The sequence below is a fragment of the Rosa rugosa genome, chromosome 2 (genome assembly GCF_958449725.1).
Source record: "Rosa rugosa chromosome 2, drRosRugo1.1, whole genome shotgun sequence".
Lineage (NCBI taxonomy): Eukaryota > Viridiplantae > Streptophyta > Magnoliopsida > Rosales > Rosaceae > Rosa > Rosa rugosa.
In genome coordinates, this window is record NC_084821.1 from 7,271,168 (window position 1) to 7,295,643 (window position 24,476).

The 24,476-nt window shown below is 40.0% G+C and overlaps 3 protein-coding genes across 7 annotated transcripts; 1 reads left to right on the forward strand and 2 right to left on the reverse strand.

The window, feature by feature from the left end:
• Window positions 1-2,735: 2,735 nt before the first annotated feature.
• Window positions 2,736-6,625, forward strand: LOC133727835 (uncharacterized). Of its 2 annotated transcripts, none has more exons than XM_062155235.1 (2): window positions 2,736-3,053; window positions 3,186-6,625. In XM_062155235.1, the coding sequence occupies exon 2, from the start codon at window positions 3,591-3,593 to the stop codon at window positions 6,501-6,503; it is 2,913 nt and encodes a 970-aa protein (XP_062011219.1). In that variant the 5' UTR covers window positions 2,736-3,053; window positions 3,186-3,590; the 3' UTR covers window positions 6,504-6,625. The 2 variants fall into 2 exon arrangements, with proteins under 2 accessions (XP_062011219.1, XP_062011218.1); XM_062155234.1 differs by having other exon boundaries at window positions 3,283-6,625.
• Window positions 6,626-7,039: 414 nt separating this feature from the next.
• On the reverse strand, window positions 7,040-9,236 carry LOC133732748 (PRA1 family protein G2). Its single transcript, XM_062160334.1, has one exon. The coding sequence runs from the start codon at window positions 7,919-7,921 to the stop codon at window positions 7,361-7,363; it is 561 nt and encodes a 186-aa protein (XP_062016318.1). The 5' UTR covers window positions 7,922-9,236; the 3' UTR covers window positions 7,040-7,360.
• A 3,902-nt stretch (window positions 9,237-13,138) lies between these two features.
• LOC133732383 (uncharacterized) lies at window positions 13,139-20,286 on the reverse strand. Of its 4 annotated transcripts, none has more exons than XM_062159924.1 (4): window positions 20,104-20,286; window positions 18,870-19,233; window positions 16,973-18,170; window positions 13,139-16,558 (listed from the first exon to the last, which is right to left on the reverse strand). In XM_062159924.1, exons 2-4 carry the CDS (start codon window positions 18,998-19,000, stop codon window positions 13,544-13,546), a joined length of 4,344 nt encoding a protein of 1,447 aa, XP_062015908.1. In that variant the 5' UTR covers window positions 19,001-19,233; window positions 20,104-20,286; the 3' UTR covers window positions 13,139-13,543. The 4 variants fall into 4 exon arrangements, with proteins under 4 accessions (XP_062015908.1, XP_062015909.1, XP_062015906.1 ...); XM_062159925.1 differs by lacking the exon at window positions 20,104-20,286 and adding an exon at window positions 19,947-20,097; XM_062159922.1 differs by lacking the exon at window positions 20,104-20,286 and adding an exon at window positions 19,737-20,097.
• Window positions 20,287-24,476: the final 4,190 nt, after the last annotated feature.

Below are 24,476 nucleotides of genomic sequence, written 5' to 3' on the forward strand. Positions count from 1 at the left end.
TGAATATTTGATCGGGATGGGATATGTGAATAATAAACTATGCCCATGCGTGTTTATTAAGGAAACAAGTTCCGAGTTTGCAATTATGATGGTCTATGTCAATGACATAAATTTGACTGATACTCCTGAAGAAATCAAGGAAACCGCAAAACACCTGAAGTCGAAATTTGAGATGAAAGGCCTTGGGAAACAAATTATTGTCTCGACCTGAAGTCTGAGGACAGTGCAGATGAAATTTTGGTCCATCAACCAAATTACATCTAGAAGATGTTAAGACGCTTTAATGAGGATAAAAGCGCATACCCATAGTCGTCCGAAGTCTAGAAAGAACCGTATCGTCCTGCAGATGATAACGAAAGATATTGGTGCTAGAAGTCCCATATCTAAGTGCAATAGGCGCATTATTGTACTTGGCTCAATGCCCTAGATAGGACATCTCATTCGATGTGAACTTGTTAGCTAGATATAGCTTTGCGCCAACACGCCGCCACTTGAATGGCATAAAAGACATTTTTCGCTACCTTAGAGGTACAACGGATATGAGCTTATTCTATCCCTACGCATCAAGGAATGGATCAAACCCCCTTGATCCTCAGAATGATGCTTGCCTTGTTAGATATGCTGATATAGACTATCTATCAGACCCGCACAAGGCACGTTCCCAAACTGGTTATGTCTTTACCATTGGGAATACTGCAATTTCTTGGAGGTCTACGAAATAGACACTTGTTGCTATCTCTTCGAATCATGCTGAGATACTAGCTCTTCACGAAGCAGTATGTGAATGTACATGGCTAAAAGCCGTTACAAAGCATGTTCGAAGCACATGTGGACTGCATTCCACCACTGATGAACCAACCATTATCTACGAGGATAATGCTGCTTACATAGAGCAGATAAAGATGAGTTTCATCAAAGGAGACAACACCAAACATATTGTACCGAAGTTCTCCTTCAATTAGCAACAACAGGAGCATCAGAAGATTGAAGTTAAGCAGATTTGATCTGAAGACAATCGTGCAGACCTTTTCACCAGGTCAGTACCAAAGTCTACATTTCAGAAGCATGTTCAAGGTATTGGTCTACGTAAACTATCTGAATTACCTAACATGTAATTTTCAGGGGGAGTCGAAATCAGGGGGAGTATCCCGAAGCATACACATTTGACCATCGTGTACTCTTTTTGTCCTTCGTCCAGGGTTATTTTGTCCCACTGGGTTTTGTTACCTGGCAAGGTTTTAACGAGGCACATCTTTAGCATGGTCACCCCACTTATACTACATCCTGAAGATGCTTTGATTCGACATATACATGCATTTGCTCATCTTTTCCCTTCGACCACGGGTTTCTCCCACTGGGTTTACCGGGCAAGGTTTTGGTGTAGCAACTCTAAAGCATACATCTCGTAGACATACTATCTACTTATGATGCTGATAAGAAGACTTCACCTATCTCTGTTGTGATACGACTACTCCACATTCACGCGCGTTGTGCTCTTTTTCTCCTTCGACCAAGGTTGTTTTTCTCCCACATGGTTTTTATTACTTGGCAAGGTTTTTGACAATGCAACTTAGAAGCGCTCAGCCTAGGCAACACTATTGACATGAAATATCCAAGGGGGAGTGTTGTAAATAATTATGGCTAATATCATGTAAATAGATGGAGAGTAAATATATGCCTTTCACTATAGATTAGTGATTGATAGGATTGTGAATAGGAGTAATTGACGTTGCTATTAAACGTTGCCTATTTATATACATCATGTACTTCTATATAAACCCCCTCAAGGTGAGATGAATAGACACATTCTATTCTCTGTGTCCAAACTCTCTCTCTCTCTCAAAAACTTTTCTGTTTTACAACACAAACTAAATTTTTGTTATAACCAAACACTTTCACTCTTCTCAATTTATGCCACTACTAAGCATAGTTTTGCCAACCTTGCCAAAAAAAAAAAAAAAACAAACAAACAAACTAAGCTTAATAGCTTATGGCATGGACAGATCTAAAGTCCAATATAAATAATGTTTCATGCACATTGCACACTCACACCATAAAAGGTATACAATTCACCGCCGCCACCACCACCACCATACAAGCTTTCGAACCCTATCTTGTGGAAGAGGCGAAAAGCCAATGGCCTTAACCACAAAGCTAAAGGGAAAGCCGGTATGCACACAATTCTTATATAACTAATCTAAAGAAGTGATAAAGAATGTGACTTTTAAGTGTATTATAAACTTACAGAGTTCACTCATTACCAGATATTTTTACTATGGGTGAGATAGACGGTAAATGTACTATTCTGGTCATTGGAGAATCCTCTTTACCTGAGAATTTCACAGTGATTTCACTCCACAATGACAGTCCTCCTCTTCCTCAGTCCTCAGTCCTCAGTCCTCAGTTGGACTGGTCTTCAGTCCAATTTCCCATGCAAATAGATTCAAACTCTGTCTGATGACGACAACACACAGAGAGAAGAAAACCCTGCAATTGCCAATTATATAGGTTTTGGGAAAATAACATATTAGTTTATTCTTTTTTGGTGCAAAAAAAAAATATAGTATTATTTCCATACTTGCTCAATTTGAAACCCATGAACCCCATTACCAACAAGCTCTGAGCTATGGTTCCTCCCCCAATGTCTTTTTCTCCAAGTGCTCTCTGACCAATCTTTGGCTTCTGTGACAACTAATGAGAGAGCCCCATGTTTATTACATTAACAATTAGGGAGAGATTAATCTGTCCAGCACATAAAACAAAAAGAAATTGGCAAACCCCAGAACAAATTATTAGATTATTAGGGCAGTATTAATATAGTAATCCTATGCATTTAACCCTCATCTTCTGCAACTTCTTTTTAAGCACCATTTTTTTAATGTTTCAAAAACCATACAGATCCAACCCATACATTCATACATTAGATTCCTCCTCCATCTCTATACAGCTTGTTCATTACACAGAAAGAGAAACACAAGGAGATGGGCTTCTGAGGTTTTTTTTTGTTGCAGCAAAGTAGGACCTCCCTTTTTGATCTTAGCCTCTTCTCTAAGGTAACAAAGCTCAATGATTCCTTTGATTAAATGTTGCACCAGTTTGGACTGTTATATTGATTTGCTTGTGATTCTGCATATTTATCCTCCATTATTTCTGAGCATAAACTTAAATGATTGAAATCTTCACAGCCTTCACAGGCATATTAATGCATGAAAGAAGAAGAAGAAGGGAAAAAGAAAAGAAAAAAAACCATCATTGATTTCACACTCCTGGTCAAATGTGCAGGATAAAAACAAGTTCTGGCTCTGACCCAAAAGAGAGGGACAGAGGCCCACAATGATGGACATCAATGGCTGCAGATTTCTACTGTTTTGAGTTTACTGTTGCATTCATCTTCTGCCAGAATCTCTGAGTCACCCCCTAATTGCATCTTTCAAGCTTAAAAAGAAAAGCCCAGAAGCCAAGAAAGGCTTACCTATTCTGATTCTTTGATTCTCACAATGTTCAGACAACACATTACAGAGAAACACAAGCAGAGTTTAAAGTACTGAAAGTGACACAAAGATAGATCTAAAGCTTCAAGTCCTACCACCATGAATGAAGAACAAGCATCAAAATCTCCTCCTCAACTAGACGCCATGGTCTCCAATGGCCTCACCATCAAAATCTCCTCAAACACTTCCACCACCAAAACAACAACAGGTAAAGACAGTTCCTTGCCTTCTCCAAATATTCAATCCTCACCTATTTACTCTCCTTCTCTAGTCTCTCCACCTTCCTCAGCATTTGTCTCAGCTCTTCAGTCCCCATATATTTCCCCAAGAGTCTTAAGCCCAAAACCCCAAGATAGCCCAACTCACCAACAACCCTCACCACCCATCTCCTACACTCACTCAGATGACATCCCAAGCAGTTCATACACACCCCCATCAGACCAGTATGAGTACTCAGATAATGACCCAATGAAGCTCAAGTTTGATTCTTCAGCCCCTCCCAGAATTTCGTTTTCCTTTCCGGTCCCAAGAATTTCCTTTGCCAAAGGAGGGTCTGTTTCCCCTGCTCGAAACTCCAACGCCAAGCTGAGAAGCTGTGACGTCTACATTGGGTTCCATGGCCAAAACCCGAACCTGGTTCGCTTCTGCAAATGGCTTAAATCAGAGCTTGAGCTTCAGGGCATTGCTTGTTTTGTTGCTGACAGGGCTAAATACTCGGACACTCAGAGCCAGGAGATTGCTGACAGAGTTATCTGCTCTGTCACTTATGGAGTTGTGGTTGTTACCAGCTCAAGTTTTCTTAACCATTTGAGCCTGGAGGAGGTGAGGTTCTTTGCCCAGAAGAAGAACCTGTTTCCTGTGTTTTTCGACACTGGGCCGGGTGAGATTATGGGTCTGCTCAATTACAATTCGATTGATAAGGAGCGTAAGGAGGCCATTGATGGGTTGATGAAGTGTAGTGAGTTCAAGCTGGAGGCCAATGAGGGTAACTGGAGAACCATTGTGTCGAAAGCCGCCGGGGTTTTGAGGGCAAAGCTTGGGAGGAAGAGTGTGTCTCTGACTGAGCTTGAGGCTGTTGATGAGCTGCCTTTTCCGAGGAACAGGTTTTTCGTGGGGAGAGAGAAGGAGATGATGGAAATCGAGACTGCTTTGTTTGGTTCTTGTGGGGATTACTTGGAGCAAGAATGCTCTGTGGTTAAAGGAGAAGCTAGTGGACAATCAGAAGGTTTGGCTGATGAGGAAAGTGAAGTGGTTACGACTAGAGGGAGGTACATTAATTTGGAGATGGGGAAATGTAAAGAGCCTAATTTGGAGGCTTGGATTGAGCCAGTTGTGGGGCGAAATTCGTTCAAGAGATCAAAGCACAAGAAGTCGAAAAGTGGGAATTGTAAGAGCTTGGGGAGCAGTGTGATCTGCATAAATGGGGTTCCTGGCATTGGGAAGACTGAGCTTGCTTTGGAGTTTGCTTACAGGTATTCGCAACGGTACAGGATGGTGTTGTGGATTGGGGGTGAGGCTAGGTATTTTAGGCAGAACATATTAAATCTGTCTCAAAATTTGGGATTGGATGTGAGTGCTGATCCGGAGAAGGATCGGGGGAGAATCCGAAACTTTGAGGAGCAAGAGTTTGAGGCATTCAAGAGGGTGAAGAGGGAGCTGTTTAGGGACATGCCTTATTTGATTGTGATCGATAATCTTGAGACTGAGAGGGAGTGGTGGGAAGGGAAGGATCTACATGACTTGATCCCAAGGAATACAGGAGGCTCTCATGTGATCATCACTAGTAGATTGTCCAAGGTAATGAATTTCGACGCAATGCAGCTCCCGCCATTACCGGTATCAGATGCAATGGTTTTGATTAGAGGGAGGAAAAAGAAAGAGTACCCATCTGAGGAGTTGGAGCTTTTAATGAAGTTTGATGAGAAATTAGGGAGGCTGAGCTTTGGTTTGTGGCTGGTTGGGTCACTGCTTTCGGAACTAGCTATCGCACCTTCTGCTCTATTTGAAGCTATCAACCAAGTCCAACTTGATGAAGGATCACCTTGTCCTTTCTTAAGCATCACCGAAGAGCAGTACTGCAAAAACAATCCTTTCCTGATGAAAGTCTTGTCCTTTTGCTTCGCCGTGTTGCAAGAATCGAGAGGGAAAACAAACCTTCTTGCCTCGAGAATGCTTCTAGTTGGTGCTTGGTTTGCCCCAACGCCTATTTCCTTGACTCTTCTTACCACTGCAGCTAAGAATATGCCCGCCACTAAAAGCCGGCTTAGGAAGTGGAGTAATTGCATGAGTGTCACATTTGGTTGCTTCACACCGCAAACATGGAAGAATACTGAAGAAGACTCGGCCCTTCTTCTTGTTAAGCTAGGACTGGCACGAACAGCCAAGAAGCCATTCGGAAACTGGATTCAGTTTCATCCCATAACTCAGTTGTATACAAAGCGAAAAGAAGGTTTAGTAGCAGCCAAGGCAACAGTTCAGGGCATAAGGAAAATTGGCAATCCATTGGTGAACTTGGACCATCTATGGGCTACTGCATTCCTTGTTTTTGGGTTCAAATCTGAGCCTCCTCTTGTCCAACTCAAGGCAATCGACATGGTTCTGTACATCAAGAAGACAGCCCTCCCACTCGCAATTAGGGCCTTCACAACCTTCTCCAGATGCAACTCAGCATTAGAACTCTTAAAGGTCTGCACAAACGTACTCGAGGAAGTAGAGAAGTCTTTCGTCTCCCAAATACAAGATTGGTGCCACGGCTCGCTGTGCTGGAAGAACAAGCTGCAAAGTAACCAGAGGGTGGATGAGTACGTGTGGCAAGACGTGACGTTGCTGAAGGCAACATTGCTGGAGACGAGAGCGAAATTGCTGTTACGGGGCGGGCATTTCGACAGCGGGGAAGAGCTGTGCAGAACTTGCATTAGTATCAGAACAGTGATGCTGGGTCATAACCACACTCAAACCTTAGCAGCTCAAGAGACTTTGGCAAAGCTAGTGAGAATGAGGAGCAAGATATAATGAAATAATGGAATCCTACTTTTGGCACAAGCAATCTCCTTTGTTGTAAGGACCTCAGTTTTGTTACCACTGTAATCAATCTCCTAGTTAGTTGTAATGCTTCTTCTCTGGTTTTTGCAATTTGCACTCTGAAATTGCATTCAAAAGAAACCAAATTTTTGCACATAAGGAAGCAGAGTGACTTTTATCATTAAGAGCAGTAAAATGGTGAGGTAGTTTGGGGACAGTAATATCCTAAGTGCTCAAAATCAAGGGTCCCATATTCATAGGAAAGCCATAGGAGGCTGTCTGGTATGGAGTGACAATGGTCCATAGCAGGTAATCAATATCCAAGTAGTGACAGGTGAGACTACGACTGATGAGTTTCTATCTCAGTGTATAGTTGTATACAGATACAAAAAAATACTGTTAAGAAATAACATAGGTGAGATTTGCATCTGTCTTTTTATGTGACTAGTACTAGTGCTACAACAAAGTCAATGAAAGCAAGCTTTTGAGTTTGAACCAAACTAACCCAACTAGTAAATCAAATCAAATCAAATCAAATTGATTTCATTTTTCATTCCATGCATAATAGAATACACAAATGATTGATTACAAGGGAAAAGCCCTAAACCCTGAACCTTATTACACCCTCAATCAGTCAACCTCAGTTCATTACACACAAACACCCAGGACTTCAAACAGCAAAATTAAAATCTTTGTTGTTTGTTCTCCAAGTCATAACAAGCACACGAAACCCAAACCCAAACCGAAACCGAAAAAAAGAAAAAAGATAAAAATTGAATTAGGAGTTACAATTTCTGACACAATATCACGACACACTAACACGAACTGCTGCTGATTCGAAAAACGAATCAGACGGGTGTGGGCCCGATCAACCCGGCCGAGGCGGCTTCGTTCTCGTTGAGAAACAAGCCTTCGGTATCCCGAACCAGCCCATGAAGCCCACAAACGAGCAGCCCAATTCCAAGGCCCAAAACCACATTCCCAAGCCCACTGCTCAACCACACAACCGCAAGAGAAACCAGCACCAGGCCCACAAAAACGGCCCAATCACTAAAGTGGTGGCCCAACACCACGAGTGGGTCCTCCCTGAAGAAGTAGATCACCAGCCACAGCCCGACGACGGCGGCTGTCGCGAGAACCCAGCCGGGGCTTCCAATGAGGGAGAGGAAGCCGCAGACCCCGATGAGGAGAATGTAGTTGGTCCGGAAGTGGCGGGAGTTGAAGCGGAGTCGGGTCAGGGCGGAGGAGTAGGAGTCGGGTCGACTTAGAGATGATCCGAACTCGGGCCAGGGGCGGTGGCGGGAGATGGCGCCAAGAAGGTTCTGGATGGATCGGGAGATGACGTCAGCGGCGGGAATGGTGACGGGGATGCTCGTGTAGGTCGCAGTGGCGGTTTGCGGCTGCGACATTTTTAATGTTGCGTTGTTTTTGGGATGTTTGACTTGTAACTACTGTTCAACGCTTCAACTTCACATGTGCCTGGCTTGATTGGTTAGTACTTGGTACTGCACTTGATCACTACTGCTATATTATTATTAAGAGAAGTTATTAGCTAAAACTGAATAAGTGTACCAAAACAACCTTGAAATTTCTGTTTTTATTCAAAAAAAAAAAACAACCTTGAAATATTAAAAAATAAAGCCCAACTTTTCAAAAAAAAAATAATAATAATAAAGCCCAACTTTTATTCTTCGGAGACATAGTTGTCAAAGTACGTACTGAAACAACAAAAATTTAGATAAAAATGAAAAAAATAGGAAAATACAATTCACTTTTCTGCCTATGACTACTCATTATCTAGTATCTACAATTATATACAAAGAAACCATTCAGACAAAAAAAACTCCCGAACTCTTGAAAGAAACCCTAGGCGGATTTCCAGTGTAATCCAGCGGTGCTCGTCCGACAGCGGCCCAGCGTTTGTGTTGGCCCTAGTCGCGCGACGTGGTGGTGCTGCTACCGGACAGGCTGTGTTTTTCTAAAGCTCGCTCTTGGCTGCAGGAAGAATTCTGGTATGAAGGTTGACGAAAGTGGACTACAACCTGGGTCTTCTGACTTGATGCATCTCTGAGGTAGGTGAGATCGAGGATAGGTTCAAGGGATGGTGGTGTAGGGTTGGGCTTCTCTGTCCCAACTTTGCATCAAGTGGCGGATCGATGTCGGCATCAAGGCGTTTTGTTGGTGGTTTGGTGTGCTGGGATTCACTCTCCGCGTAGGTTTGACTCTAACAATCACCGTTCCATTGGTGGCTCTGGTGGTGGTGTCCCTTGTCCTGTGACGGCAGCGGGTCAGTCGTGGATGTCTCTACACAAAAGCGGTGAAGGATGGAACTTAGGTTGGGTTGGCTGCTTGACTTGGGCTTTAGGGCTAGTTTTTTTTCCCTATGGCAGTTTGGGCTTCTAATTAGAGAGATAGTTTTTTTGTTTCTAATAATTCCTTATTGTTTTAGGGAGCTATGCTTGTTTTTAGTCTTTTATGAGCGTAAGTGGGTTTTGAATACTCTGATATTCGGAGCTTCGTCTATTTACTATGTCTTTCATGGTATATAAGCTTACTTTGATAAGTGAGCATGACACGTTGAATGAATGATCCTATCATATGTATCATGTGTTTCATCATAACTTCTTGTCCATCTGTAGATGGTAAGCGGAAGCGGAAGGAATGAAGGATATATATAATGGTCATTCAGGCCTTGTCTTATTTTAATGAAAATCTCTATGATGTTTACTTAAAAAATAAAAAATGGTGGTTCTAGTTGGACCTCCAAATTTGATATTTGAACCTATCCAACTTATTAAACCTCCGATTTACTTTTTTTAATACTTAAATTGCTAAGTACAGCTCCTTATTTTTACCATAACATCCTTGAACAACTATATCTCACTAAGAGAATCAAAACACCATATCTTTCTGTCTTCTCCAACATCGTGCATTGCCAAAAACAAACAATCTTTGCATGTTAGATAAGAGGTACCACCAAACGTGGCTTTAATTGGATTGAAGCAATCCGGACGGATGTGGGATAACTGTCTAAGTGACTACTTGATTGGGAAGGGATGTTAACAATGAACTATGCTCATGTGTGTTCATAAAAAGAACAAGTTACAGATTTGCAATAGTAGCGGTTTATGTTGATGACATGAACATAATTGGCACCCTTAAAGAGTTAAGGGAAACCGTTGAATACTTAAAACCGAGTTTGAGATGAAAGAACAACTTGAGCACCGTGAAGATGGTATCCTGATTCATCAATTACCTTATACCCAAAAGATGCTTAGGTGTTTTAATACTGACAAAGTTAAGCCTTCAAGCACCCTAATGGTCGTCCGTAGTCTTGATCCAAAAAATGATCTATTCCGTCCAAAAGGTGACGGCGAAGATATGCTAGAGGCAGAAGTGTCATACCTAAGCGCAATAGGCGCATTATTGTACTTAGCACAATGCACAAGACCGAACATCTCTTTCGCCGTGAACTTGTTAGCTAGATATAGCTCTGCGCCAACACGACTCCATTGGATTGGTGTTAAGGATATCTTTCGATACCTAAGTGGTACGATTGATATGAGCTTGTTCTATCGGACCCATCATAAGTCAAGAACGCCACCAACAGTGGTCTGCGTTCTCTCTCCCCATCCCAAAACAATATAAGTGTTTTGGAATGTTTTGCTGATGTTGGGTACGTCTCTAACCCACGCAAAGGTCATTCCCAAACTGGTTATGTATTCACCATGGGTAAGACCGCGATATCTTAGAGGTCTACTAAACAGACCCTAGTCGCTACTTCTTCGAACCATGCAGAGATTATTGTTCTACACGAAGTAGTTCGTGAATGTATATGGCTTAGATCTATAGTTACGCATGTTCGAAGCAATTGTGGTCTGAAGTCTACCATAGATGAGCCTACCAACATTTATGAGAATAATGCTGCTTGCATTGAACAAATGAAGCAAGGCTACATCAAAGGCGATAATACCAATCACATATCGCTCAAGTTCTTCTACAATCAGCAACAACAGAAGCTCCTCAAGATCAGAGTGAACCAAGTTCGATCTGAGGACAATGTGGCAGACTTGTTTACTAAGTCGTTGCCCAAATCCACGTTCGAGAAATATGTTGCAAGCATTGGCTTGCGGAAGTTATCCGTACTCTCATGATCGTAGTCATCGCGGGGGGGGGGAGACGCAGACATCAGGGGGAGATGTCTACATGTTGATATCGAAACGTGAAGGGTGTATTGTGCTCTTTTTCACCTTCGACTGAGGTTATTTTTGTCTCATAGGGTTTTTGTTACTCAGCAACGAGAGGAGCACCACATTTGGGCGACATAAGGGGAGTGTTCAAGTAAATTCAGAATTTGTGTCTGGCCCAAACTCGAGGTTACTTGCTCTAGTTGAAATATGGTTAGAATTGGAGATAATCTAGGAGAATCTCATAGATATCCAATCATACATCCAATCAGTGTATGATTACCTTTCTTTGTACAACTCTGATTCTATGTCTTGTAATCCTCTATATAAATAGGCCCCTATTATCAATGAAAGCACAACAATTTCTCTCTCAAATATCGATTCCCTAAAACAATGACAAAATTGTTACTTTTTCAGTCCAGAATGAGTTGTTGTTTTAGATAATAGACTTGCCTATAAAGCGGGCTTCATTATAAAGTATAAACATAGAAGGAGTTTTATTTGCTAATAGTAACTAGTAGAACTAACTTTGGGGGTATGTAATATTTTTATCTATTCAATTGCGTGTACAAGAGTTTCTTTGATAGTGTCCTTTTAAGACAATTGGACCCGTCTTGGAAAAGAGAAACCCTAGTAATTCCCATGAAAAGAGAAACCCTAGTAATTCCCATAAACCTATGGAAGTCAAGTCAAGTCTCCTCGAACCTCATCCTCTAGAAGGATGGGAAATGCCACTAGCTTCCACCAAGACATGGACATAGTTTAGCCGAAACTCCAACCTCATCAAGATTGTGGGAATATCTTTCCACGAAAACAATCTAAAAAGTGTTCTCTTCAATCTCACGCACTTCACCATCGAGGACACAAAGTGCTAATTAAAGCAACCATTTTACAAAACCATGAAAACTAGACCAAGTTTTAAGTCATAGATATACTTCTCTCATTATGAGTTTTATTTTGTTTATGTTGGGCCTAAGCACCTCTATTGCTGGGGCCTATGTACTTCTTATTGCTGGAATATATCTTTTACACCTTTTGTATTTTGATGTATCATTTAGACCATCTAATACAATTGACCCAAAAAAAATAAAAAGAAGAAGATATACTTCCCCCTTCCCTAGTTCAATGCATGTGTGCGTGTCTCTCTCTCACTCTCAAGGTTCAGGTATATATGCTTTTGAGATGAGACTCAGAGGCTAAGAGAATAAAGTGAGTGATCGATCGACAAGAAGAAGGAACAAGGAAATGGGCCACGACTATGTATATAAAAATGTTGCATAGTAGTGCATAGAGCAAAATGGGGAGTGTGCCATCAGAAATCCTGCATTATTAGTTGAATCCCTAGCTTTTTCATATTGCGAATCCAACGGCCATATTATATTTCATGTTGTCGTTACGTCCCCTTCCTTTGACCCTAGCTGGAGTAGCTGAGTAGCTCTCTCTCCCTCTCTTTCAACCGTACTCTTCCTCAGCAAATAATGCACACTCTTTACCAACGGCTATATTTCGTGGGTCAATCTGAGAAACGTAGACCATGCATACCTTCTGTATATTAATTCCACCATGAAAGAAGATTAAGAAAGCAAAACCACGAGTAGAAATCATTAAGTACGTGTAGGGATAACTTCGAATGAAGCTACTACCTCTGATTCAATTAATAATTCATCTATCTCGATCGGTTGCCATGCCAGAGCATTATTGTCACTTGAATTAGATAGTCAGATCGTACGGGTACGTACGTACCCCACATCAGATATATAAGTAACTAGGCTTAGGTAAAAAATACAGTACATACACGACTGTCATAGATCTGCAGAATCTAATGTAAAGGTGGAGCCTCTCGATCTCATGCATCCCTTCCCCTCAGCCCAGAGACGTACCAACGTACAAACATACTAAGCATACAATAAATGATGAAAGAAGATGAAGGATAATAAGAACATCGATTTCCGTTTCTCTGTTTCTTTAAAGCTTGTCCCCTATTTCTCCCCTGTGATTATTTGGTTGTAGTTGTAAGCACATTGCCAGCTTGTTAATTAATATGGTTTCTTTCTCGGTCGTTGGAATCACTGATTAATTGATCAGCATCTGCAACCATGCATGCATCGATTATACATGCATGTTCAGGCATGACATCACCTGGTAGTGGTTTATGATCATCATTAATTTACAGTTAAGAGTGTAATTCCATTAAATTTACAGCAGATAGACAGATAGCACCGAGGCAAGAAAAATAAAGCCAACCCTCTTAAGCATATCAAAAATTAATTAATCTGCTTTTGTAACGATGTGTAATTTTACTTCCGTCAAATTTGATCCATGTTAATGGGAGCTCCCATGAATTAAAAACAATACATGCACGGATGCTTGATATTTATTCTGGCACTTTATGATTTTCCAACGTCTCTGCCAAAATTCTCGAAATGAAAGAGAAGAAAATAGAAAATAAACACTTCTTCCATTTAGATCGAAATGCTCGACTCTGTATATTGATCAATTTTGAGGCTTTGAGCCAAGCTATTATGTCAACTATATATTATTCCTTGATATTGCTTATACATTGTCTAAACTCTTCTGGGTTTAGCCAAAAGCATATGCATGCCTAAGCAGAAGAAGCCTGAAAAAGCTGCATAACTTTCAACCAGCATCATCTGGTACAGTAAGACTATATACCCTCTCTATCCTTCGATCAGCCGGCCGCCTTTTCTTGGCATTACCAGAAGTTTCCGGAAATCAGTAACTAGGACTCTAGGATCCCTTTTACGATCAGTACAAGTTTGGTTAAGGAAAGCCTGGTTGTGCTCAAACCAGGAGAGAATATCCATTTCAAACACAACTTTTTTACTATGACAAACTCGGAGGATTATAAAGTGTAGACCTCATATGAAGACCTCTCGAAGGTGTTGATGTCGCATGAAAAGGACTCCGCTGCAGCACGCCAGAACCATCTGTCGTACAGTTCCACGTAACAGGACTTGCATTAGCTCGCCTAGATGGAATTGCATGAAAGCTTGTATTGTACAAAACTGGCGATCCACAAAGTAGAGATGGTTGTTCTGGTGACTGATAACAAGACAAAGGCGGATTCAGTCGTTTTGAGTTATAACTCGACGCTGCTGGAATCAAAATTCCAGAAGAAGCTGCCTGGCTTTCCCTCAACCGATCAGAGTAGTTTACAGCATTCAAATGATCAGCTTCACAATCAAGATCATCAATGACGATTATTTCTTTATTGCCACTAGAAGCAGAATTTGCATTCTTGTGAAATGTAGATGCTCCAGTGGGTTTGCTTGCAGACTTTTGCAGCGGAATTGGAAAATGGTAATCACCTTTATACTCCTTAGATTCCATGGATGCCAGAAAACCACCATCTGTATGCTGCTGTTTTGGAAACAAGCTTGGAGGTCCTCTTGCAAGCACTGGTGGCATCTTCGGATTAATATAACTTCTAAAACTCTTCGAGGGCATTACATCAAAACATTCCCCCATTTTGTTATATGGATCCTGGCCTAAGATTACTGAACCATGAGCCAGATTATGATGAAAGGAAGGGTAGACCTGATTCTGAAAACTTCCAGGAGAAACTCCTGATGAGAATGTCGGAAACTGTGAAGTTAAATGGTTCATTTGGGCATGTGGTTGGGCCTGGCCAGGTGGCACCGGTGATGCATCTTCATCTCTGTTAACCACCATCAAATTCTTTCCCATCAGCCTGAGAATGGAATTAGAAGCAGATGGACTAACAGAAGAACCAGAATCACTGTGACTTGAAAACTTCCCTTTTCCATTGGGAGAACCCTTCAAAGGAACCGGAACAGAAGGTGACTTTGCAACAGGGATGGACACCTGTTCCGGTCTTGATGTTGGACAACCATTCAGAGAGAACATGTCTGTCGTGTCGGACCTCATCTCTGCATTGTTGGTTCTGGTGTTTGGACTGCAACCCATTTGCTTTCCCATGGTTGCTGGTATCACCGAAGCCATTGCCCGTCGCCTTAATAGTGGTGATTCTTGATAATTCAAAGCAAGACCCTGAGAATTTCTCTCCTTTCTTTGACAACAGCAAGGCTGATCATCTTTACTTTTGAAGCCAAGAGGTCCCTTCTCAAGTGATATCTTGTTAACTCTGAAGTTCTCTCTGTCAAAAGTAAGCCTTTCTGCTAGATTGCCAGTTATCTGTTGAAGTGCAGCAGCATTAGTTTCTACAGAAGCATCACTGGCTGCACCTGATGACATACCTGATCGAATCTTTTCTTGAACAGATTGAGAACCCTTGGATGATAATGGTTCACAAAATTTCCGATCCTGGTTTGTGCCTGTAGAATGAGAGATGGTTGATGTTGTAGAAATAGGTGAATCTGAAGTATCCCCATCAACGAAATCAAGCTGGTCTTGAGATGATTGAACCCGGCTTGTGGTTAATGACGAGTTCGCTTGAAAATCATCTGAACCCATATCCCTAGGACTTGGCAAAAATGATCCAGGTGGTCCTGGTATAGGTATTGGATCAACCTCAGTAAAATAGCTTCCCTGCCCGACTTCAGAGTCCATTTCCTCCGCACTATGCCCAACAGTACCATCTTCAACTTCATCAGCACAAAACATGTCTTTTTCATTATTAATTCTTGGATCAGTTGGACTTGTCAGTGCTTTGGTTTCAGATAAAGATCCCTTGTATTGAAAACAACTGGATTTGGCTTTGGAATGACGACCCAGCACGTTAAGTTCAGGATCCACTGGATTACAAAATCTAGTAACAGTCTCCCCAACACCTATTAGGGAAGACGATTCAGTAATAATGACATCACCAGGGATTTGATCCTCTTTCTGAGTAAGTCCGAAGCAATCAATCTTGGCCACAAATTCATCACTACCTGTACCAGAAGTATCCATCTCTTTCCTCTCATCATATCCAGAATGCTCGGGTGCTAATTGGGAACTCTCTGAGGCCATGGTTTCCCTTCTCCCAGAGTAACTTATGGAGCCTCTATTTCGTCTCATTTGTAACACCGTGCTTCTGCGAGGAGATGCTTCATTAGTATTATCTCCTCTTCTTGACTGCTTCCCAGCACAATTGTACATGAAATCATACCCTTGATCACCCTCAGAATCCCAGTCCACTGCCTCTTTATCAATTTCTGACCTTTCATGCACTTGAGACTTCTTAACAGCTGAACATTTCTTAACAAAAGCAGCATCATTTTCAGTCAAAGATAACTGACCGCCAATAGATGATGCAATCTTCTTTGATGAGGGAAACTTCATGGAATTTGATCTGGAGGCACCATGACCCTTAGATGGTTTTGCACTAGCATCAACAGGACTGCCATAACTTTCAGCGGGACTTGCAGCAGTACCAACTGCAGTGTTGCTGAACATTGGTTCATAGTCCCCATCATGAGCAAAATTGCTGTGGTTGCTGAACTGACGAGAATTTCGCTTAAGGGACCTCTCAATATTGTCACTCATACCAGCCTCAGACAAGGGACTTCCTGCTCTCTTTCTCTGAGGAGAGCAGTCACTCTTGTCACTGGAGTGGGAGTCACAAAAGTCGTTCTCAGTGCTTGCACTTCTTTCAGGAGAAGAAATTGGATTTCCAGAAAAATTTCGAACACAATTCCCCTCCACAGGCATACAAGTTTGATCCCTCTCAACCAGAAAGTTAGGAGAAATGTGCCATTTACTTTTCACAGCTTGATGGTCATCCTTCCTGTGCAATTTTTTTCCAACACCCGTGCGTTTGGAGCATGCCCACGGTCTTAAAGCTAAGGGATTATAGGGATTGACCTGCTTCTCCAATTGCTGTCTCCCCTCTTTGCAACTTTCTTTCACTCCATAACTTTCTTCATCCTCATGAAACTGTTTAAAACAATTTTTCATGTTATGTTGATTAATTTGAAACCATCATATTTTGAATTCAAAGGAAAAGATGCAAAATAATAAATAAACGGGATTAAACAAAAAATGTCCAGATACTGGTTTGTTCTAGCATTTAGTAAATATTTGGCTTCAGTGTTTATACCAACCAAGAAACCAAAGGAAAAGCAGTGAGACCCAAGCATTTTGAGAGCATGTAATACAGTTGTCATTCTGAATTACAGCAATGCCTTTTCCTTTATTCATTATCTTCTTTTATGCATCAAATTAGTAGTCTTTGTTATCCTGGTAAAGGCTTAAGACCACCCGGAGGAACTTCTTTAGTCAAAGAGCGAAGAGGTGTATATATAAATCAGTAGAAGACAGGGAAAGCACAATAAAAAAAGAATAGTGTACCTCAGAAGAATGAGCCTTGGGAGAGAAAAGATTTCTGCTTTGAGGAGCAAGTTTAAGGTACTTGTGGTGCTTTTTCTTTTTGGCAGAAAGGAATTTGGTTCCTTTACCCCCTTTCAAATGTTTAATTGGTCGAAGATGCTCAACGACTTTAGAAGCTGGTGGAGATGGTACATCATCAAACTTGGACAAAATCCTAACTTTGGTGCCACTGGCATCCACATAAACTGCACCAACATCAATGTCCTCCGGCTCAGGATAGACTGAGGACACTCGTTGCCTTTTCTCTTCAGCAGGCATCTGCTCAGAATTCTCCTTATCCTGATTAGTAGGAAAACTTGAAATAGTAGTGGCCCAGCTCGAACCATTTCTTCTATCAAGATCTTCTAGTGTGCAATGTTGAGCAGTATCATATATATCCACCATCAATTTTGTCTTCCTTGGCTTAATTCTATGCCTTGTTGTTACCTTAGACTCCTCCACAGTCCACTTGGGGGTTGACTCCCCAGAAAGACATTGATCAATATGAGCATTCAAGGTGGTATTAGAAGAAGATGAGAAGGTTTTACAAACAGGACAAACTTTCGAAGTCATTGTTTCTGAAATGGTAGAACAATTAGAAGCGATATCTTCCTTCGAGTTTCTCTCTGAGTGGCTGTTGTATTTCACTACCAATCTGCACTTCTTACCCGGGGGTGGTCGGGTTGTTCTTCCGGTCTTGTTGGCAACAGTAGGAGGACCTGCAGCTTTCACTTCAACTGAAGCAGCTTCCAAGGAAGTATCAGTTTCTATTGGTAAGCGTGATGGCCTATTGATGGGAACTGACTCTTCTATTTCAGATTGAGAAACGCTTGTAATTGTGGATGGGAAATCATTTTCTCCTTCAGACCTGCATGAAATTGTTGTAGTGTCTGTGCAAGCTTCTGCTACCCCTGTCTCCTTCAATTCTGCATTGTTGGATGAGTCTAATACCGCATGATCATGATCGACATGCCCAGAAGGTGCTGCAATATCAAGATTGCTTCGGTTTTCATCTTCAACTGTACATCTGATCTTAGGGGGTTGGTTCCTCACTGAGTCGAGACTCTGAAATGGTGGCAACACATCCTTAACGCCATGTCTCATACACCGTTGCAAATTTTTCTGAGAAAAAGGCCAGTTGGTCTTGAGATCCTTGCTCCGGGCAGTAAAAACATAATCTCTGTAGAACAAACAATCATATCATATTATTACCATAAACAGTCAAATTCAAACGAGCTAAGCTTTAACGCCATGTATGACCCATCTAAGCCACCTTTAGACTCAGTCCAAAACAACCTACCAGGTTACTGTTAGACCCCTTTATTGTATGTTGAACTAAAAAAAAGGAAAACCACACACACAACAGTAGAGACACATCGAAGATATCCAGATATGGTAAATTAGAACAAACTAGCTCTGAGATTAAAACTGAACATGGAGAAGGTGACATGAAATCACAAGCAACTTTGGTGGACGAAAAGCAAGTTGGATTGCAGTAAATCCAGTTGGGTAGATTAGTAGCACGAATTAGGGAACAAAACACATCAAGAAACCGTGTGGGATGTTTGGATTAAGAGCCTTGAAGGAGTTCATAATTAGCCAAAGCAAGCAAACCCACCCCCCCCCCCCCAAAACACTGAAAATAGAGACAAGATGGGGTGTGTGTCATGACTTATTAGGCCCCATGTTGGACTGAGCCACAAGCAACATGTATGCACCTATCTCCCTGGATCTGACTCAACACGCTCTAAGAAGATGATAGGATAACTTGGAGATCACAAAGAGAAAGAGAAGAAGTTAGCCCCATCAAAAAAAGGAACCAAGAACAAACACCAACGATGATCAACTATTCACAGTTTGAGAAAGGAGATTAATTTACCTTATGGAGAATTTGGGAAGTGGGTTGTTGCTGTTATCATCAATAAGGGTTTGCTTTGATAGATCTACGTCTTTGATCAGCTTTGGAGGAGGACATGGGGGATCTGGTGGAAGTTTTTCAGCGGATAACATCTGAAGAAAAGCTTCTCGGATCTTCTTGTGCTGTTTCTCCAACAGTCACAAGCTCGACGACTAGTATCTTTACTAGATTTCAGCATATATGATATTAGACCAGAAACCAGCTAGCCCTCTCTCTCTTACTCTTCACTAGCTCCAAGCACCACCACCACACATGTACTACTAGCATAGAAGGCAGCAAGAAAATTCAAACAACCCAACAAGAAGCTTCATCCATCTCTACCAGCCTGCAAGAGAGAAATGAAAAAAGAACATACATGAGATCATGTGTTTTTGGTAGAAACCCAGATGAACACGGCAGACTAAGAGATTCCAGACCCGTCTAGAACGTTATTTTATGTGATGGGCATGAGTGAAACCAAAGCATCTCAACACACAACTCTGAGAACCCAATTGGGCAAGTAAAGAACAAAACAAGCAAACACAGATACGATCTTGTTGAATCCTAAAGTGTGATATTTTATGTGGATAAACCCAGACGATAGTGCTCAAAATCAAGGCTTTAGACTCAACAATCCAGTAGATAAAAGCATAGGTATCGAATCTATTAAGAGAAGAATCACAAGAGAAGAGGTTGAGGTTAAAATAGTTTACAAGAGCAAGCGATGAACCCCAAAACAAATCGCTTGAAGCAAATCAAAACCAGTAAATTAAACAACAGATTTGCAAAGAAGACTTGCAAGGTTGAGAGCTAGAGACCCAAGAGCAAGTCAAGAAGAGTTGGACTGACCTCAAACACATAACAAAGCACAGAGAGTGTGAATCCCATGACTGGATAACAAGCTAAACAGTGGTCAAATAATTGAAGATGCCCAGAAACTCAAAACACATGAAAAACGAGATCATGAAATCACAAAGGAACTAGCTTTTTCCATTCAAGCCAGAAGACCAAAGGCAAAAACCATCAAAAGACTCAGTCTTTGAGAAAGAGAACACAAACCCAAGATCAAAGAAATCCCACAGCAGCTGATTCTATGAGTTTTGAAGTGTGGAATATGAGAAGAAGAAGAAGAAGAAAAAACAACAAAGATATGAGGTGTCTGAAGCAAAGAGAGAGAAAGAGAGTAGTAGTGAGAAAAACAGAACCACCCACTCACACATCAAAAGGGCATCAGGTTCTCTTTCACTCCAAAAAGCAGGTTTGTACCATTAAACACACCACGATTCACCTCCCATCTGTGAATATGCGTTAAGAAGAGAGATAGGGGAGCTTTGAAAGAGAGATAGAGATGGAAAGAGAGAGAGAGAAAGTAAGAGAGAGGAAGAGTGTGTGTTTTTCTTTTCTCTCCTTTCAAAAAACAATTAACTACAAATACAAAGCTATCCTATCCTGTACCTATCCTACAACCCCCCCCCTCCTCAAATTTTTTTTTCTCTGTCTCAATTTTTTTTGCTTAAAAATATGATTTATTGCATTCTCAAAAAAAAAAATATATGATGTATTGAAAAGAAAAGAAAAAACTATAAGTATTAGACATGAAAGCCAAAGAAAAAATAAAATTCAAAAAACATAATCAATTGAATTGAAGGTTAAGATGCATAATTAGTGTCCGATTGTGGGTAAAATAGAGATCTCGCGGTCTTTTTCTCATTAATTAAATCCTTGATTTTTCTTTTTCTTTTTTTATCATGGCCTATGGACATCTGCCCTCCTAGATCAGTTGTCTCTCTTTTAAATTTCAATCTCAGACGCCCATCATGTCCCACTACACGACAAACTCTCCCTGTTGACAATTATCACCACCATCGAATATCACATTTTTTACCCCTTCCCCTTTGCTTAGTGCTCTGTTAGGTTTATAATAATAGAAAATGAAGCGTTATTGTCAAACAGTGTTCTTTTAAAAGAAACTAAATAAATACATTTGATTCTGTGTTTTCTGAAAAATCTACGTACATTGAATTATGCGTTATTAGATAAATAAAATGTTTGATTTGAAATAAATAGAGAACCAACAAAAACTATTTATCGAAGTAACGACAACTCGGTTACTATAACAAACGAGTCAATCTGACACTTAAACTATAATCAAGAAAACTGAATAAAACAATCATATAATGTTCGGGAGAAAAACTTCAATAAAAAGCATACATAGACATAGACCATCAAAGTAACTACATTGAACTCATTTGTGAGGACAAACCTAGAATAAGATGGCATTAGATAGAAAAAAAATTAATACCAAGTCTACCTGAGCACACGATTGTGGCACATTCAAGCTATATTAATTCTAACCAATTATGAAAAATAGAGACTTAGTCAAGACAAACAAGCACAAAAAAAATAACACAAAGCAGAGTAAGACATCGACCAACCCCAAATATAAATCGAATCGTGCTCGTGACCCATCACACAACGATGCCTTCGCCACATGCATGCTAGAACGATCGTTCGAAGGCACGGTGCAAAAACAAAGATGAGTCTAACATGAAGATTATTTATCGAACAGGGAAGAAGCAATTCTCCATTGTGTCTCATAATCCGAAGCTAAAGGGTCCGACTACGGAAAAAAGAAAAAGAAAAATCTTTAGTGTGAAATTAACAATAACATATTCATGATCAAAACACTACACAACTAAATAGAGCTATGATGAAAGTAATAAATCATGTGAAGTTTTCTTTACCATAGCAAAATCCAAAGTAAACCATGTATTATTGTTGTTCTTGTAATTATTAGAAACGTACACAATATAAAGGCAAAAAATCTACCATCGGATTTCAGTTTTGTACATTAGCCTGCAGATTTCACTGCAGTGATGTTGGTGCGGTCGCACTCATTTAAAAACGAAGCGGCTCCATAGTCTAATAAAGTACATCACTCGATGCTATTACTTTCCAGACTGCTTACGTATTAATTTGGACTTGGAAAGGCCATATGGTTCTATAGTCTAATTAGTTTGATCTCTAATTCCTCTTATACAGTACAGAACAAAGTCTTCAGTATTATTATGTTCCCCCCGCCACTCCCTCTACCATTTTAACCATTATCGTACCTGTTGCGTTCACCCAATTTTTCCAACATCATCATTAATATCGTTGTTGTTGTTTTTATTTATTTTGCACAATTATTGTCCTTATTTGGTTAAGTTTATTCTCTTTCTCTAATCATAAATTTGAATTTTGATGGGATTGGAATCTTTAGAATTTTTTTTTCCTCTTTTAGAGAAAAAGATCTCGAGTTCGAAAAAGTCTCAAATGTAAGTTTCCGAAAGCGAACTTCGTTCGTTGTCTCGTTACATTTGCTGTTGGATAAGTTTTGTTTTCTAACGTTTGAGTTTCCTTCCTCTGTTGTGTTTCTTGTTGGAAGCCTTTAGGAGGTGGTGATAGAGTTTATGCAAGAAGTGTTGTTTTCGTGGATTTTGTTCATGCAAGGTTAGTGTTAACAGAGTTTGTGTATAGTAAAGTGTTAACAGAGTTTGTGTATTAACTAGTTTTAGTGGTTTTCGGTTGTGCGGCATCAATTTTAATCGGGAGTTTGTATGGTTCGATTATGACTAAGGTTCACAATTAGTGGTTGTTGAAATTTACAATGAGAGTAAAAATAACTTGATTCTACATTCATACTCGTCAACGCATTTTTTTAACTATCTGTGGAGTTTCAAGTATGGTATCACTTATGAATTCACCCACCTGAAATGGATGTTTTATCGACAAGAGAAGAAGGTTGCATTGTGATTGAGCTTGTGTGCAGTTAGTTCATCAAGTTTTTTCCATCGATGCTTAAGTCACTATTAGTTTGGGTGGTTGGCTAGGGTACTTGGGCTAAATCCACGCATTACTCTTATTTGAGTCAAGATGGATGGTGTCTTGCCATACGTATCTACTACTTAATGTTTGGTGTTTTGTCCTACAAAGCGTACAAACTTAGCTTAGTAGTCATTTATGTTTTAATGGGTCTCTTTGGATAGTAATCATTTTATTGGTACTACAAAAGGGCTCTCAAGCGAGCAGAGTTACATTTCTTTTTAGGAGATAATGAAATATTTATCGACAACGCTAGATTTGACACATATATAACTCCATTTTTAAGTTATATGTCTTTTGATTATATTGGAGGGAAATCGAACCCGTAACTAAATCTAGTCCTAACTCAATTCCCAACTCCCCCTCACCACTTGGGCCAACTTAAAAGCTAGGGCTAGTATTATTTCATCTACATGCAAGACTATTTTATTATAATAAAAAAAAGTACTAAAGGTCTTAAATTTGAATTCTGTCACATTCAATAAATGGATAGTAGTTAGGGTCTCCACCTTAATAACATTATATATGTCCCTGAAAGTAATGTTAAGTTACTAACAAATGTTTTACACTTCTGGATATGGATGAGCTTGAGAAATGATTGAGATATGATGAAGCTAGGGACATTTAGAGTTGGCTTAATAGCCAATTTGCTACCCTAACTTTTACCTTTGTGTCAATTTGCTACCCTAGGTTTTCACAATTAGCCAATTTGCTACTCTAAAGATTATTTCTGCCAATTTGCTACATTTTTTATCATATTAATTTGTCCATTTCTTCATCCAAACATGGATTAATTTTAAAAATCTAAGGTAGTAGATGGCTAATTTTGAAAAATTTAGGAAAGTAAATTGGTTAATCTTGAATACTTACGGTCGAAAACTTGATGGAAGGGTAGCAAATTGACTAAAATAAAATCTAGGGTAGCAATTGGCTAATTTTGAAAATATAGGATAGCAACCACTTGACATGAAAGATCAATTTCCGTTTAGGTGTTTTTTTACCTCTAACATAGAGCTACTCTTATTTAAATGAGGGAAAAAATTTCTATGCATCAGCGGTGTAAATGAACCACCAGATCCAGCAAATCTCAGCTATTGATATTTATAGACAATCTTTTTCTTTTTTTTTCTAATAACAAAAAAATGTACTTAATGTTATTAAAACGTCCATTAATATTTGTGCAAATGCACGTTAGTGCACTGAATACTCTCTTTGAATTAAGTTTAATTCAAACCAATCTAATATATGTATATATTTACGTAATAACCAGGTTAAGGCTGGGTCGAACTTATGAGTCATGCCCACCGACATCAATAGTGAGAGAATGCATACTCGTTTACATAATTGTAGGTATTTATATCTTCATAAAGATGTATCTAGTTTAGGGGCCGGCCTTGGTTAAGGCTGCCAAGGATCCTTCATTTCTCGAGTTAATTTACGTTTCATGGTGAATTAGGATTTTGTATTACTTAGCAACAGTGTGACCACCTGGTTACTAATAACTAATGATAGTAAATTATTAACTGTTTTTAATGTGTTAACGCAATGAAGGATCACCGAGTGTAATGCAATGTTTTCTTTCAAAATATTTCTTTTATTTTTTTAAATAAAAAATATAATTGTGACATTGCATGCATCCGATAATCCAAGAAATAGTAATAACAAAATCTAATTTTGGACAAAGCAACCATATTCTGTTTTCTGGAAATATTCATGCATCCACTT

Bases quoted from the DNA above. Each gene is read 5' to 3' on its own strand.
- LOC133727835 (XM_062155235.1), top strand. From the start codon at position 3,591: ATGAATGAAGAACAAGCATCAAAATCTCCTCCTCAACTAGACGCCATG.
- LOC133732748 (XM_062160334.1), bottom strand. From the start codon at position 7,921: ATGTCGCAGCCGCAAACCGCCACTGCGACCTACACGAGCATCCCCGTC.
- LOC133732383 (XM_062159924.1), bottom strand. From the start codon at position 19,000: ATGTTATCCGCTGAAAAACTTCCACCAGATCCCCCATGTCCTCCTCCA. The intron at 18,171-18,869 runs GTAAATTAATCT...TTTGTTCTACAG, and splicing joins CTTCCCAAATTCTCCATAAG to AGATTATGTTTTTACTGCCC. The intron at 16,559-16,972 runs GTACACTATTCT...TGTTTTAAACAG, and splicing joins CCAAGGCTCATTCTTCTGAG to TTTCATGAGGATGAAGAAAG.